Genomic DNA, 14,605 nt, shown 5'->3' with positions numbered 1-14,605 from the left:
TTTAAAGAACCAGGTCTTACTAAGTTGAACTTTTCTGCTTCCCTGTGTTAAATGCTTCTCTGTCCAGTTTCGTGTCTGTAGATAGAACGCTATTGATAAGAAATCATTCTTTCTTAAATGTCTGTCTTTATCCAAAACTAAGTGAAGTGCTACATCCAGGGGTCCCAAGCTCTGGACCGCAGACAGGTACCACATGGCCTGTTGGGAACCGGGCCACACAGCAGGAGGTCAGCAGTGGGCGAGCGAGTGAAGCTTCATTTGTATCAGCAGCCGCTCCCCAGCGCCAGCATTACCGCCTCAGCTCCACCTCAGGTCATCAGGTGTTAGATTCTCGTAGAAGCACCAGTCCCGGGTGCCAAAAAGGTTGGGGACCGCTGCTCTAGACCATGACCTGGTGATGATTCTGTAGAGTCTCATTTCAGCAGCTCTTCTTCCTTTGGCAGCACTGACTTTGGGTTCTTAGGCCTGTGCTTCTTGCCCCTTGAAGGAACAATCCTCTGTTTTGTTCATCTTGTAAAATTGACCCCTTTTCTTCTCTTTGAGGGATAAGAGGTCAGGGGAGGTAGGCGGTGATCAGGGCTCTTTTAAGGGCATGTTCCTTTCGCCTTGGAGGGCTTATGGCGTACTGGAGAGAGAGCATGGCTGCAGACAGTGACAGGCCACGTAGTAGGCATCCACGGGGCTTTGTGACCAGACTCCCTTCCAGTTCTTTGTTACTTCGATTATGGTCCTGGGGTAAAAGCCCCCAAGGTCACAGGTTGGGTTTGTGGAATGGCGAACCATGGAGCCAAAGCCACGCCGCCTGGGAGAAGAGGAGTTTCGGCCTTTCCTGTGTCACTCCTTCTTCACTTAGTGTGTGCAGTGGGGTCAGGCGCTCCCGGGGCCTGTGCCAGCCCAGGACTTCACACAGTGAGGCTGCAGAGTTGGCGCTGGGGGCACCGGCCCAGAAGCAGCCACTCTCAGCTCCACCCGACAGGCATCCTGCCTCCCCAGCACAGCAGGGGCATGATGGCAGGTCCGGGAGTGAGTTGTGTTAAAGGGCCCCTTGTGGCCTTTCTGTCTTACATCGTGAGCACGGGTGTGGAGCGGCCGCTGGGGCCTGGCACCCCTCGCCCTCATGGCTTGGTCCTCTGCCTCTGGGTCGGGCGAGTCTCAGCCCTGACTCTCCTGTCCTCAGCTCTGTTGAGTGCCGTTTCCTCACCAGGCCGTGAGCACACTTCAGGGATGCAGCTGTGTCATGTGAGCCAAAATGGCCTGTGTGTCACAAAACGGGGCACAGAGTGCCTGCTAGCACTGTCTCAGAGCTGCAGGCATTTCTCAGTTACTGTCGTCATTATTCCCTCATTGCCCCAAAGGCCTTGGGACACAGGGTTGATGCTGAGACCTTACCATTCTGCTCTTTAACATCCAGCATTACCCTGAACGCCACGGAGGACCAGAGCGCCACGGGCGGGACTCCCGCGACGGGTGGGGCGGCTACGGCTCTGACAAGAGGATGAGCGAGGGCCGGGGGCTGCCGCCTCCACCCAGGTTTGTGTCTCCCGCTCCACGGTGCCCACGCAGCCTCACAGCCGGCAGACTGAGCACCGTCGGTCTCGGGGATGAGACGTGTGGGCCCTGTGCCCTGGCGCACTTGCCACGGCTCAGGCGCCCTTAGCATTCTGTGAGCAGCATGGGACTAGACCCAGAGCCAGTTCCCACAGTCTCCGCTGCCTGAGGGCGGGGGGCTGGGAACACGGAATGCCACCCGCTCTCCAGAACCCTCCACTGCTGCCGTTCGGAGGGGCGGAATGGGGGCAGTCCAAATCAGAGATGTCTTTTTCCAAGGGGCAGACGTGACTGGGGGGACCATGGTCGAAGACTAGAGGATGACCGCGCGTGGCAGGGCGCTGCTGACGGAGGAATGATAGACAGGGACCACAAGAGGTGGCAAGGTAAGGCCTGGCGCTCGGGGACGTGTTTGTAGAGAAGCGTCCGGGAAGCTCCAGCTGCGCCTGCTCTTTCCAGTCAGTGGTGGTCTCCCTGCCCGCCCTCCATGGGGCCGTGCCCGGGGCCGGCAGCAGAGGGGCACCCCTTAACCACTGGATGGGGGTGAGGTCTGGCGCAGGAAGAGTGCTGGGTGGTGTCCGTGGGTGTGCAGCTTTCACGTCACACACCCACCAGCGGGGCCCTGCGAGTTCTGGGTTGACTGGGTGGCTCAGGAAAGGGATGGGACTTGCCCGACCCCGTGGCCGTGTCCTCCAGAGCTGTGTGTTCGGCTCAGAGGCGCTGTGTGAAAAGTCTCTTCTTTTCTAGGTGGTGAAAGAAGCATGTCTGGTCACTCTGGGCCAGGTCACATGATGAGCCGGGGGGGGATGTCAGGGTAAGGCGTCTGGCGTCCTGTCTGCACCGGCCCCTTCCCTGCGTGCTGGTTGCCCTGGGCGTAGGTTAGAAACAGTCAGATCTCCCCAACTTAACACACTTCCCCTAACATGCTCGGCCTGTCCTCACTCCTACAATGGCGTGGGTCTGTCCCCCGGTGCTGCTGCATGAGAGGGAGGAGTCCTGAAGAGCACGTGTCCCCCGGGAACGCAGTGGACCCCACTGAGTGGACCACTGGGATGGGGCGGGCCCTGGGGACACAGCATCACGAGCCCCCACATCAGTTCCAGGCGTGGCAGCTTCGCCCCAGGAGGGGCCTCTCGGGGCCACGTGATCCCGCGCGGGGGCATGCAAGGTGGATTCGGAGGCCAGAACCGGGGGAGCCGACCCAGCGACGCCCGCTTCACTCGCCGCTACTAAGTGCTTGGACCCTGTTATGTCACGTGGCAACCAGAGTACGTTCTGTTAGGAGTTATCTTAAACTGTGTACAATAAATTTTTTTTTATCTGCTGCCATATTGTAGCTCTATACAATGTGAATGTTTTTGTTTTTTTTGGTTTTTTGTAATAAATGTGTTTCTGTTCACATACCCTTTATTTAAAGCGTCGTCTCTTTCTTTCCGCCTTTCTAAATAAAACGAACTCATTCACCTTGTTGAGCCGCAGCTTTTCCTGCAGAGAAGGAGGGCTGAAAGGGGCAGTTTCAGGGGACAGTCGGGTTGTCAGCACCGCTGACTGGGCCCCGGGCCGGGCCGGAATTCGGAGGATCGCCTGGGTCATGAGTCGCAGCCGTCCTGTCCCTCCTCTGCCCTGTGACGTCCTTCAGGCGTTTGTCGCCCGCACGCTGCCGCCCTCTCTGTCTGACAGTCTCACAGCCTTTGCTGAACAGGCTGGTAATTTGTACAGTAAAATTCACGCTCCGTGAAATGGACCGCTTCGACCATTTTTATTACACAGTTAAGTGGCGTTAAACGCACGTCGTACCACCATCATCGTCATCTCCAGAACCCGTCTTCCCAAACTGGGAACCTCGTTAAACACTAACCCCCGGCCCCAGGCCCTGGTCCCCACCGTCCACTCTGTCTCTGGATTTGACTCCTCCGGGGGCTGCACGTCAGTGGAACTGCACTCCGGTGCGGTGAGAGAGGGAGCAGCAAATCGCGGCGCTGACAGTGTGAGAAAAACCATCGATACCAGGCAGTGCAGAGCTCTGCCAGGGGACGGGCGAGGGGCCCGGCGTGGCGAGGACACAGGAAGGTGGAGTCTCATCACTAGACAGTGGGCCAGGTATGTCTAGGGCCCAAGCGGCATCCAAAATCCTGGGGTAATGCCGGGTTTGCAATCTGGCTGTTCTCTCCCTGCTTGGCCTTGAGGAGACATCCCCCCTCCCTGCGGCCCACAAGGCTGTGTCTTCCTTTTGCCAGAGACCAACCACGTGATCTGGGACAGTGGATCAAGGACCCCAGTGAGGACACCGCTCGAGTCCGGGGCCAGGTTCTGTGCCTGCATCCTTCATGTTTCCTGCAGTTGGATGCGCCTCCACTGGATTGCCTGTAAAATGCAGCTACTGGATTGACTTGCGGGGTGCGATCGTGGCACTGCGCTCCCCTCCTTCCCCCTAGCTACAAAGGTCCTCATTCTCCAAAAGCCATAGGGCAGCTCCCAAGCTCTAGACCACAAAGCTGTGTCCGGGGCCCGAGGGGGAACAGGGCTGCTGTCTGCCTGGATGTATCAGATTTAATGAAGGCTGCTTGGGCCTCAGCCACCTGTGGAAAGAGCCCAAGCTGCTGCAGCTCACGTGGCCCTGAGGTAGACAGCACAAAGAGGGACCCAGGCTTCCCCCAGCACATGGCTTGGGGAGCAGAGTGTGGCTGGACTTCACTCAGAGTGACACGGAAACCCTGAGCCCAGCATGCCCCCCCAGCCAGTGTCTCTAGGGATCCCGAGAGCTCGCGTCCCTGGTCACCTCTGGTTCTGCTGAACCCCCTGTCCCTCCTGGCCATCTTAGCACAGTCCCATTCTTGCACTTGTCCTCCCTCCACCAGGACGGTCGACCTGGAGACGGGAGAGGATCCTGAGTTATCCAGGTGGGTCCCATAGCATCACGAGGGGCCTCAAAAGGGAAGTGGAGTCAGGAGAGCCGGAGACATGAGAGGAAGACCACTCTGCTGCGTGCGCAGGCAGAGGAAGGGCCCCCGGGGCCAAGGGATGCAGCAGCCTCTAGAAGCTGGAAACGGCCAGGAATCGGATTTGGAGCCGGGCCCGTCACCACCTGGATGTCAGCCCAGGGACACCCAGGCCAGACTCCTGACCTCCAGAACTGTGAGAGAATCAGTTTGTGTTGTTTTAAGCCACTAAAGCTGTGGGCATTTGTTGCGGCAGCCACAGGGGACTCATACCAACTCCCCAAAAGCAGTGTTCTCAACTGGGGTGATTCTGTCCCCAGAGGACATTTGGCGGCACCTGGAGACGTCTGTGGTTTCGTGACTCGGGTGCTGCCACTGGTGTTTGGGGTGGACGCAGGGATGGGACTTGACACCTATGATGCCCAGGAACCCCCTCCCCCCGAGATTTACCTGGCTGCAAATGTCAGTGATGCTGAGGTGGGGAAACCCTACCTGCCCCGAGGTGGTGGGCACCGGGATGGGGCACCCACCGGACACTGAGGTTGGGGGGTGGGGGGGACTCGACTCAGCCTGCATGTAGGAAGACAAGGTCAGGGGAGGCGGCGTCTGTGCTGTGGGCAGGGTGAGCAGTCGGCTGGGAGGAAGGGCAGCCTGGTGGTGGGGTCCATGAGTTGTGGGCCAAGTCTGGCCGTGAACACTATGTTTTAGGAACAGGGCCACCCAGAAAGGGAGGAAGAGTCCCTTTGAGGTATCGGGGCTCATCGGAAGGGCAGTGGGGAGGCACCTGAGGTTTCTGAGCAGGGTGGTGACATGATCAGACCTGGACTTCAGGAAAGACTGCCAGGGACTGGCCTGGATGCAGGGAGCCAAGGGAGGCGGTCTTGGCACTGGAGATGATACACGTGGATGGAGGAATTGGGAGTCTGACTGAAGGAATGGAGGGCTCACGATTAGCACCCTGGTTTCAGCCAGTGGCAGGGCCCTTGTGTTTGGTGGGAACTGGAAGCTATCCCAGGCCCAGCCACAGGCAGTGACTGAACCATAGGGACAGTAGACACTTGGGCTTGGGGACCTCCTTATACCCCAACACACCCACCCACACCCAGGAGGCGCGCGCGCGCGCGTGCACACACACACACAGCCAAGCTCATGGAGCTCCCAGATGGAAGGGAGGGGGCTGGAAGGGCCCAGCCTGTCCCCAGGGCAGCCCACGCTGACCTGCAAAGGCCGGGTCCATATACTGGGCTGTTAACAACTGTTCAACAAGACTGTGGCGGGATGGCCCTGGCAGGTCTCTCCCCTCTCCATGAATGACAACGGCAGGGTTGTGAGAACTCAGGCAGCCTGGTGGAGCACAGGGCACAGCTGAGTGCCAACCCTCCTGTATGTGAAGGCCGGGCTGGGCCCACGACGGGAGGCAAGTGGAAATCCTGCGTCCTGGGGAGGGTTTGAGGCTAACCACCTGGGCTCCTGGTGGACAGTGGGCTTTGAATCTGGCCATGTAACTGTATCCTGGGCCCATGGGACTCCTGGAAGGGCTCAGTGGATGGAAAGTCAGGCTGGGTGGATCACAGGTGAGCCCCTGAACCTGGGCTCTGCACCAGGCCCCCAAGATGGCTGGCACCGGCTCCCTCTCAGGCAGCACCAGGGATGAGTGACACTCCCCAGCCCCGCCCACCCTGCCCTCCCCCGAGACCCGCTCCCATGCCAGCCGAGGCCAGCAAGGACACAGGGGCAGGGAGCTGGAAAGCCCACCTTGGAGCCCATGGTCATGGAGGTCACTGTGGGCCTTTGGGGCCCTGAGACGCGGGTCCACTCCCTGCTCCCAGGGCAGCCTCCCGGGACAGCCTCTGGCTTCCGCCTCTGCCCGCAGCCCCCGGCCCTCCCCGCCCCATCTGTCTGAGGCGCAGGTTTCCTCTGGCACCACCACAAGAGGACGCCCTTGGTGGCTGGGAGCATCTCCACAGCCCACCCTCCCGGAGCTCCAGTCCCCTGGGGCACACACATCAGGTCACTAGGCAGCTGACCCAGTGTGGGTCCGGGTGTCAGGGAAAGCTTCTGAGGGGAGCAGAGCGCCCCTGGCCGACGAGGTCGGGAAGGCAGGGCCCTGTGGGTTGGGGAGACCTGCTTACATGGCAATGGCCTCCAGGCCTGTGCTCCCCAGGAATCCCAGGTGTGGGGAGACGGTGGAAGGAGGATGGAGACCAGGTGCAGCTGGGCGTGCAGATGGCACACGCGCTCTGTGCCGCCAGCGAGCCCGCGCTCGCCGACAGCCCCAGCCTGGGCTCAGCCCTCGGCACTTTCTCGACCCTCCCCAGGGCCCTGGGCACTGGTGCTCGTTGTCTGTTCCTGCTCCCCATACCCGCAAGGGTGTGACCTGTGGCCTGAGGTCAAGATAACGCCCTGAGGAGTCCCCAGAGCCAGAAGCCCAAGCCCCCATGCCCTGAGTGCCAGCCAGGCCACCCCATGCACATGGGTCAGGGAGCACTTCCGAAGTCCTTTATTGGGCCGGCAAGGCCGGGAGCTGCCATAGGAGTGGGGTCCTGGTCTGGAGGCTCGAGGTCCTGGGTGGCCCTGCCCGTTCCGGCCCGGGGTGGTCGGGCTCCTCCGACAGGCTACTTGACGCGCTCCTTCAGGTATTCCCAGCCCTCCTTGGTGTATTCGCAGGCCTTAGACGGGGCTGCTGACAGGGCCGACATCACCGCAATGACGCCTGCGGGGAGGGAGGGAGGGCCCGGTGCCTGGTGAGGCTCCCCGCCTACGGCCCGGGAGTTCAGTCCAACCACCGGGACACCGGACTCGGCAGTGCTTTTAGAGGTGCCGCTTCCAGCTCTGTCAATTCCAGGCAGGGAAACTGAGGCACAGGAGGAGCAGGACTTCACCTTGTCTGAGGCCATCAGAGTCCGTCCAATGCGCTCCAGTGTGGCCCCAGCTCTCACGAAGAGGCTCAACCTTGCTCCCACTCCCCCTGGAACCCATCATCTCTCCTCTTTTAGATCCGCGGGAGGCACACACAGCAGTAAGGGGGGTGATGGAAAGGCATGGACAGGAAGCAGGGTTGGGGTGCTAGACTGGGGTACCTGGGGTCACTCCCCCGCCCCCCCAAGCAGAGAGGCCAGGGCCTACCTGAATTCCAGAACTCATGGATGTGAAAGTTAAACTTTGGAGGGGCTGGGAGCTGGGAAGAGACAAGGGAGAAGGGGCTGGTGAAAGGGGAAAGGCCAGCACCCCAGCCTCCTCCAGAGGCAGGGGGAGCGGCACACCCCCCAGTGCGGACACCAAGCTAGGCTGGAGGGACCAGGGACAGAAGGCCGGCCAGCCGAGTTGACTGCCCCCCACAAGAGCTGACATCAGCCTGACTTCCAGCAGAGTACCTGTGGTATCTTCAGGCCTGTCTGCTCGCACACATACTGGCCGAACTGGTACATGGCTTGGGGGACCACCTCCTCAGCCTTCTGAAGGGCGGCCTGGCTCTTGTCGCCGGGCCCCAGCAGCTGCTGGTCGTACGCCAGGTAGACCACGCCCCCAGCCACACTGCCCTTGATGAGAAACCTGCCGGCAAGGAAGAGAAGGAGAGTAACCCAGGGGGACACTGCTGGCCACCTCGAGAGCCTAGGCCCAGGGGAAAAGCGAGACCCCTAAGGGGCCCCACAGTCCAAAGAATTTAACTGGTAAACTGAGGCCCACACAGGAAGGTCACTCGTGAACACGCGGAGAGCAGGGAACAGTGAAGACTTAAGTCCCCTGACTTTCTGCCTTCCAGCCCTGAGAGGGACTCTGCGAGCGACCCGCGAGGGTTTTCCAAGTGTCACTGATCACTTCCTGTATGTTCTACGCCATTCCGGGCGCGCATTAACCTCCCAATAAATGGCCGTAGGGCACTCTTGTTTTACAGAGGAGGCAGCGGAGGCTCGGAGGGGTCTCGGAAACCGAGAGTTAGGAGCCAAGGGCTCACGCGACCTGCGGGATCCCCCTCCCCGCTTGGACTTCGGTTTCCCCATGTAGGCCACCTGACACTATGGGAAACGAAGAACAGGTTGGGAGCAAAACAGGGGGGGGGCTTTCCGCAGGAGGAGACTTTCTCGGGCGATCGGAGACCACCGGCCCACGCACCTCATCAGTGGCCACATTCTGGACACCATAGTTGCTCGGCACCGCGCGCAAGGACACTCGTCTCACCCGCCGCTTCCGGTCGCGGAGCCGCAGAGACTTCTGGGAAACGTAGTTTTCCTGGTTAGTCGCAAAGGCCTCCAGGAGTCGGAGTCTCCTTACGGCTGCGAGACAGCGGAGATTGCTGTCCCAGCGCGAAAGGACGCTTGGAAGCGTTGTCTTTTGAGCCGCAAAGCTGTCTGGGAAATGTAGTCGGCGCTGTCCCACGAGGCGCCTGACCGCTAAGGTGCCTGGGAGTTGTAGTCCGGCCTTGGGGGCGTGAAGGGAAAGAGAAGTCGGGTGTCTGGAATGAGACGTGAGAGTGGCTCAAGAAGATGCCCTGGAGACCAGCCCGCGCCCACGCGGGGGAATTAGGGCCGGGGCCTGGGAAGAGTGTACCTAGAAGATGGTTGTCATGGCAACGCAGGACCGGACTTGTACGAGAGAGACGGGCCTCAGGCACGTGATCGGGGTTAGGCGCTTGGAGTTTCCACGCAGGGGGCGGAGCCAGGGCTTCGGCTGGGAGCCGGAGAGCTAGGTGGCAGGCCGTTGCCCGGCAACGCCCGAGCACAGTGTTCGGCGCAGCCTGGGGCTTGAAGTCATGTGACCTAGGCGCTACGGGCAGGGGACGGTCGGGGGTGCAGCTGGCTGGGGCCCCTTAGGGAAACCCGACGGGCGTGCGCGCGGCTCCCATTCCGTACCCCAGCCCCGGTGGACGGCAGGAGAAACTGAGGCCGTATGGGTGAGTGCGCACTTGGGAACGCAAAGCAGTCGCCTGCCCCCTTTGTCCCGTGGGGAAACTGAGGCCCGGCGAGGTAAGGGGGCCAGTGAGTTCTGCGAGGATCTGGTTCTCCCATTCCTTCCGCGTCGCAGCCCGGCTGCTTCATCCATCCATCTATCCACCATCCTCCTTCTCTTTCTCCCCTCCTCCCTCCCACTCATCCGTTCATCCAACCCTGCCTCCCCTGTGAGGCTGCTGTGCTCAAGGCTGAGGGGCTTCGTAGGCTTTCTCTGAAAGTGAAGGAGGTGGGAGCACGTTCCCTGCTGCGGGAATGGCTGGCATGACGAGGAGGGCGAGGAGTTCACTTTCGGAGAACTGATTCTCAGACAGGAGTCTGAGATAGACAGGAGTCGTGGGAGATGAGGATGGACAGGTGGGCAGAGGCCAGACGCTGGGCCTTCTGGGCTGTGAGGAGCTTGGTCTTTATCCGGGGCAGTGGACCGGGAAGGGGCACGCCAGATTTCTTTCGACAGAGAAATCCCTTTGGCTGCATGGGAGGATAAGATGGGAGAAAGGGAGTGTGAAGCGGGGAGCCAGGGAGGAGGCAGCCGGAACTTGGGGGGGGGGCAGGGCGAAGGCGAAGGGCTGAATGTAGAGATTGGAGATATGCGGACTCCGCAGGCCCACCACCTCTCAGCCTCCTGGGTCCTGGAAGTCCCAATCCCCTCTTGGTGCCACCCAGTCCAGAGAATGTAAACCCTAAGATGAGATGGGCCTGTGCCCTTTTCAGGGGAGACCCATGACTCTCCAAACTTTAATACTTAATACTCGGTCCGATTCTCCCTGGAACAAAAATCACTCCCACAGGTGAAATCACATCTTAAACTTCATGACACAGGGACCTCTGTCTCCAACCCAGCCTTGAGTGTCTGATTCCTTCTGGGTGTCTCTGGACAGAGTGGTCTCTGTGGGCTCCCCTGCTCTTGCCTCCCACATTCCTCATACCACTCTGTGTCGATCTGGTTTGTATTGAGTACCAGCTGTGTACCCGGCGCAGTTTGGGGCCCTGAAGACCTAATGGTGAACAAAACAGAAGTAGGTTTCTGTTTCCTTCCTGGCCTCGTGGGGCTGACCGACTCTGGGGGAGAGAGGGACAGTGAACATGTAACAACAAATCAAGTGATTTCAGGTGATGAAAAGTGCTGAGAAGGAGATAAAAGTTCTAGAAGTACGAGAGTGAGAAAGGACAAGGAAGGGAGGTAATTTAGAAAAGGAGGCCAGGGAAATGCCCGAGGAGGGAGTAAGTTTTGGACTGAGACTTGAAAGAAGCGAGAGCAAGCCATGGGATTATATTTTCGAAGAGCAGTCTAGGCAGAGGGAACAGCCAGTGCAAAGGCCCTGAGGCCGACGGAGAGCGGCTGCTTCTGAGGAACAGCAAAGAAGCTGGTGTGGCAAAAAGAGGGAGCAAGAGGGACTGATCCATGCGGGGCCTTTTCGACCATCAGGGAGTCTGGCTTTTGTCCTAAATGAAACAGGGAGGAGTCGCAGCGCAGGGAAGCAAGATGTGAATCTGCCGCTGCCTGGAGGGAGAAAACCGGAAGAGGAGAGGAGAGTACCGCAGTTGTTCGGGTGAGCTGTATGGACCAGGTGGCGGAGATGGGGAAACGGGGCAGGCCCAGCACCGGAAAGAGCTTCTTCGTACAAAGGTGCAGTTAGGGAAACGGTGTGGCTGTGAGCCAGACCCATGCCGGCCACCCTCTCTCCTGCTGCCGACCTGGGAGGGCCATGAAGGTGCTGCTGCTCACTGGGGTGGGAGCCCTCTTCTTCGCCTATTATTGGGCTGACAACTTTGATCCAGGTAAGTGCCCGGGGTGGGAGAGGGAGGAGTTGGGCTGGCTGTCCGATGCGCGCCCCCAGGCTGATGACCCCTGCTCACTGCCAGCTAGCCTCCAGGGAGCCAGAGTGCTGCTGACAGGGGCCAGTGCAGGTGTCGGGGAGGAGCTGGCATATTGCTATGCCCGCCTGGGCTCCCACCTGGTGCTCACTGCCCACACCGAGGCCCTCCTGCAGAAGGTGAGATCCCATTCTGGCTGTAATGGTGGGGGTGGGAGGGGAGTGGGTTTGAATCCCTGCAAAGATCCAGGGTTCCTGTGTAACCTCAGGCAAGTTGCTGAACCCCTCTGAGCCTTAGTTTCCTCATTTGCAAAATGGAGAAAGTGAAAGTACCTTTTCATGGGTTAAGGTATTAGATGGATGCAGTAAGGCAGTGAGCGTAAAGCAGGGAGTGTTCCTCAATAAATGGGAATATCGGTAGTGTCCGAAACATGCGACAATAGCCAGGGTTCTCAAACTCCAAAGCGGGGTGGGTGGACATTTCTTAGCGACAGAATGTTCCAAGGAAATGTACAGCTCTTGGAAACAAGCCTCCCAGAATTTCAAGAGGAGCCAGAAACCTCGGGATTTATTTGAAATCCCCTGAGTTTTAAAGTGTTGGTGATTGAGCAAACAAAACGTCCCCTCTTCTGGCCAACGGGCAGCCAGTTTGTGGTAAAACTTTGGGAAGGGAACAGGAGGCTCAGTAGGGGAGGAGGCTTCAGGCTGGGGCCCCAGTGCCCCCGGCAGGTGGAGGGGGCCGGCGCGGGTGGAGGGGCCCAGCGCGGGTGGAGGGGCCCACGGGCAGCTCTGGCCCCCCCAGGTGGTAGGGAACTGCCGGAAGCTGGGCGCTCCCAAGGTCTTCTACATCGCTGCGGATATGGCCTCCGCTGAGGTTCCCGAGCGCGTGGTGCGGTTTGCGCTGGACAAGCTGGGTGAGGGGCGGGGCCTGAAGTCGGGGACCTTAGCCTAGGCCTCATGGGCAGAACCCGATTTGGGGGGTGGGGTGCGATAGTGATAGGTATTTGTGGGCGGAGGTTTATAAGGTTCTGGGATGTGGCTAGGGGTGGAGCCTCATTGCATCGAGGGGGCGGAACTCTGGACCAGCCCCTTGGAAGAAGCTTGGCTAGTCGCAAGGAGTAGGGCGAGGTCTCTGATCTTGGAAGGAGCCAGTTTAGGGCAGAGCTCCTTGAGTCAATGCTTTGGGTGGAACTTTGCTGGTTCTAGGGGCGGGGCTAGGAAGGGGAACCTTATCTTGTCCAGGGGGCGGAGTCCCAAGGTCTAGCTCCTGGCTCACAGGCTTCTTCGGGCCAGGTGGGCTGGACTACCTCGTGCTGAATCACCTCGGTGCCGCCCCAGCAGGCACGCGGGCCCGCAGCGCCCAGGCAGCACGCTGGCTCATGCAGGTGCTCCGCCCCTTCCCCGCCCCGCCCCTCTCGGCTCTGGCTCTGCCCTCCCGGGCCGGTGCTTTATCTCCCCCCATCCGCAAATCCCACTTTCCCAGGCGCTAGGTTCCACCTCCTTTCAACTTTCCACCCGTGGTTCGGCCCTCCAGCCTAATCCTCCCAGACTCCACCTTCTCCACATTCCTCTCCGGGCCCCACCCCCTCTGCCCCTAGGGTCCACCCCCTCTGGGCATTGGCTCCGCCCCTGGGCTTGAGCTCCGCCTCCTCTAACCTTGACTCGACTCGGTCCTGGCACTTGTGTTCACCCATCCTTAACCAGCCCTGCTCCCAGGTCTATAGGTTCTGCTCCCTGACCCAACATTCGGGCTTGGGCTCCTCCTTTGCCTGGTAACAAACCCTTGCCACCTACAGGTGAACTTCCTGAGTTATGTGCAACTAACTTCGTTGGCTCTGCCCAGTCTGACGGAAAGCAGGGGCTCCCTGGTGGTGGTGTCATCGCTGCTTGGTGCGTGTACATGGGGTGGGAATGGGGAGGCCACAGGCCTCGATGCAGGCGAGCCTGGATGGGGCAAGAAGGCTTCCTGGAGGAGAGGGAGCGAGTGTAGCCGCTCAGCCTCCGCCCTCCACGCCCCTAGGCCGCGTGCCCAGGTCCTTCTCCAGCCCCTATTCGGCGGCCAAGTTCGCAGTGGACAGCTTCTTCGCCTCCCTGCGGCGGGAGCTGGACGTGCAGGACGTGAACGTGGCCATCACCATGTGCGTCCTGGGCCTCTGGGATCGAGCCTCAGCCGCAGAGGGAGTCAGGTAAGACCAGGGGCGCGGCCCGGGGACTGGGGAGGGTGTCGCCAGCCTCAGTCTCCACCACGCCCTCCCATTTCCAGGGGTGTCACGAGGGCCAAGGCAGCCCTGGGGCCCAAGGCGGCCCTCGCGGTGATCCGCGGAGGTGCCACGCGCGCCTCCCGTGTCTTCTATCCCTGGCGCTTCCACCTGCTCTGCCTGCTCCGGGGCTGGCTGCCACGCCCGAGGGCCTGGTTCATCCGCCAGGAGCTCAACGTGACTGCTGCCTGAGCTCCTGGGTGTGAAGCCCCTTCATCTTCTCAGAGGGGGACCCTCCATCCAGCTGTCCTGAAGTCAGGACGCAAACCGAGACACCTCTGAGAGAGCCGTCGGGGACAGAAAAGGAGAACGGAGAAAACCGACCGGCACCCGGAAACAGCGAGAACTCCAGCGCTCGGGAACCTCAGCGGAGGCCATATCCGCAGCGATGTAGAAGACCTGGGCAGGCATCACCTCCGTCTTCTTGCTCATCATCTGCTTCCATTTTGCAGATGAGAAAACAGGCTCAGAGAGGTGATGTGACTTGCTCCAGGATTCCGGCCATACCAAACAAGGTCACACCTTCCCTGAGCCACCCTTGGAACCTTGTCTGACTCCCATCTGGAACCACCTTATTTGTTCTTTCTGCTCAATGTCAGATCATCGCCCAGCCCTTGCCCCAAGCAAGGACGGCTGTGAAGCTGTCCACCTAATGGTGGGGTCCGAGGAGGGAGACGAGGGAAAGAATGTGTTCTTGCCAGATGCAGCCTCCCATTTCATAATAAACATCCTTTTTCCTTGCACATGTGTTGTTCAGATTCCTTGGTCTTTCCAGTTTGCTGGCAACAGTCAGGGAAGAGGGGATGTGTACACTAGAACTCTCAACCTCATCTCACAGGTGGGGAAACTGAGGCTGGGGGAGGGGTGGATTCACCCAGGAAGTTAAGGGTGGAAGGAAGCGTACTGATTTTGAATCAAAGGTTTTATTTGCCACATGAAGTACATGGTTTGTGCACCAATGATGATAATGTGCATCAGGCACCATGGACTGGACATTCATAATCTCATAATCCCATTTTCTAGGTGAGGAAACAGGCTTGGAGGGGAAGTCAATGGCAGAAGCAGGGGTTCTGACGCCAGTCTGTCTCTCTTTAAGG

General features: G+C 59.7%; 3 protein-coding genes across 11 annotated transcripts in view; 2 read left to right on the top strand and 1 right to left on the bottom strand.

Moving 5' to 3' along the window:
* Window positions 1-2,958, top strand: part of SAFB (scaffold attachment factor B) — a 31,871-nt gene extending 28,913 nt beyond the window's left edge. The window contains exons 18-21 of one of the 2 annotated variants that reach the window (XM_016144848.2): window positions 1,412-1,530; window positions 1,834-1,934; window positions 2,296-2,362; window positions 2,646-2,958. In XM_016144848.2, the coding sequence (XP_016000334.1) occupies window positions 1,412-1,530; window positions 1,834-1,934; window positions 2,296-2,362; window positions 2,646-2,781 (423 nt within the window). In that variant the 3' untranslated portion in view covers window positions 2,782-2,958. Of the gene's footprint in view, window positions 1-1,411; window positions 1,531-1,827; window positions 1,935-2,295; window positions 2,363-2,645 lie in introns of both variants that reach the window. The other variant, XM_016144838.2, reaches the window with a different exon arrangement.
* A 4,006-nt stretch (window positions 2,959-6,964) lies between these two features.
* MICOS13 (mitochondrial contact site and cristae organizing system subunit 13) lies at window positions 6,965-8,861 on the bottom strand. The gene is made up of 4 exons (XM_016144944.2): window positions 8,601-8,861; window positions 7,862-8,039; window positions 7,614-7,665; window positions 6,965-7,200 (listed from the first exon to the last, which is right to left on the bottom strand). Exons 1-4 carry the CDS (start codon window positions 8,627-8,629, stop codon window positions 7,103-7,105), a joined length of 357 nt encoding a protein of 118 aa, XP_016000430.1. The 5' UTR covers window positions 8,630-8,861; the 3' UTR covers window positions 6,965-7,102.
* A 259-nt stretch (window positions 8,862-9,120) lies between these two features.
* On the top strand, window positions 9,121-14,251 carry HSD11B1L (hydroxysteroid 11-beta dehydrogenase 1 like). 8 transcript variants are annotated; one of them, XM_016144902.2, is made up of 8 exons: window positions 9,121-9,378; window positions 11,064-11,215; window positions 11,300-11,430; window positions 12,053-12,164; window positions 12,544-12,635; window positions 13,047-13,140; window positions 13,271-13,436; window positions 13,753-14,251. In XM_016144902.2, exons 2-8 carry the CDS (start codon window positions 11,143-11,145, stop codon window positions 14,060-14,062), a joined length of 978 nt encoding a protein of 325 aa, XP_016000388.2. In that variant the 5' UTR covers window positions 9,121-9,378; window positions 11,064-11,142; the 3' UTR covers window positions 14,063-14,251. The 8 variants fall into 8 exon arrangements, with proteins under 8 accessions (XP_016000388.2, XP_016000370.2, XP_016000380.2 ...); XM_016144884.2 differs by having other exon boundaries at window positions 10,893-11,215; XM_016144894.2 differs by having other exon boundaries at window positions 9,121-9,451.
* Window positions 14,252-14,605: the final 354 nt, after the last annotated feature.

Source organism: Rousettus aegyptiacus, unplaced genomic scaffold (assembly GCF_014176215.1).
Source record: "Rousettus aegyptiacus isolate mRouAeg1 unplaced genomic scaffold, mRouAeg1.p scaffold_m13_p_16, whole genome shotgun sequence".
Lineage (NCBI taxonomy): Eukaryota > Metazoa > Chordata > Mammalia > Chiroptera > Pteropodidae > Rousettus > Rousettus aegyptiacus.
This window is presented reverse-complemented; position numbering and strand designations above follow the sequence as displayed.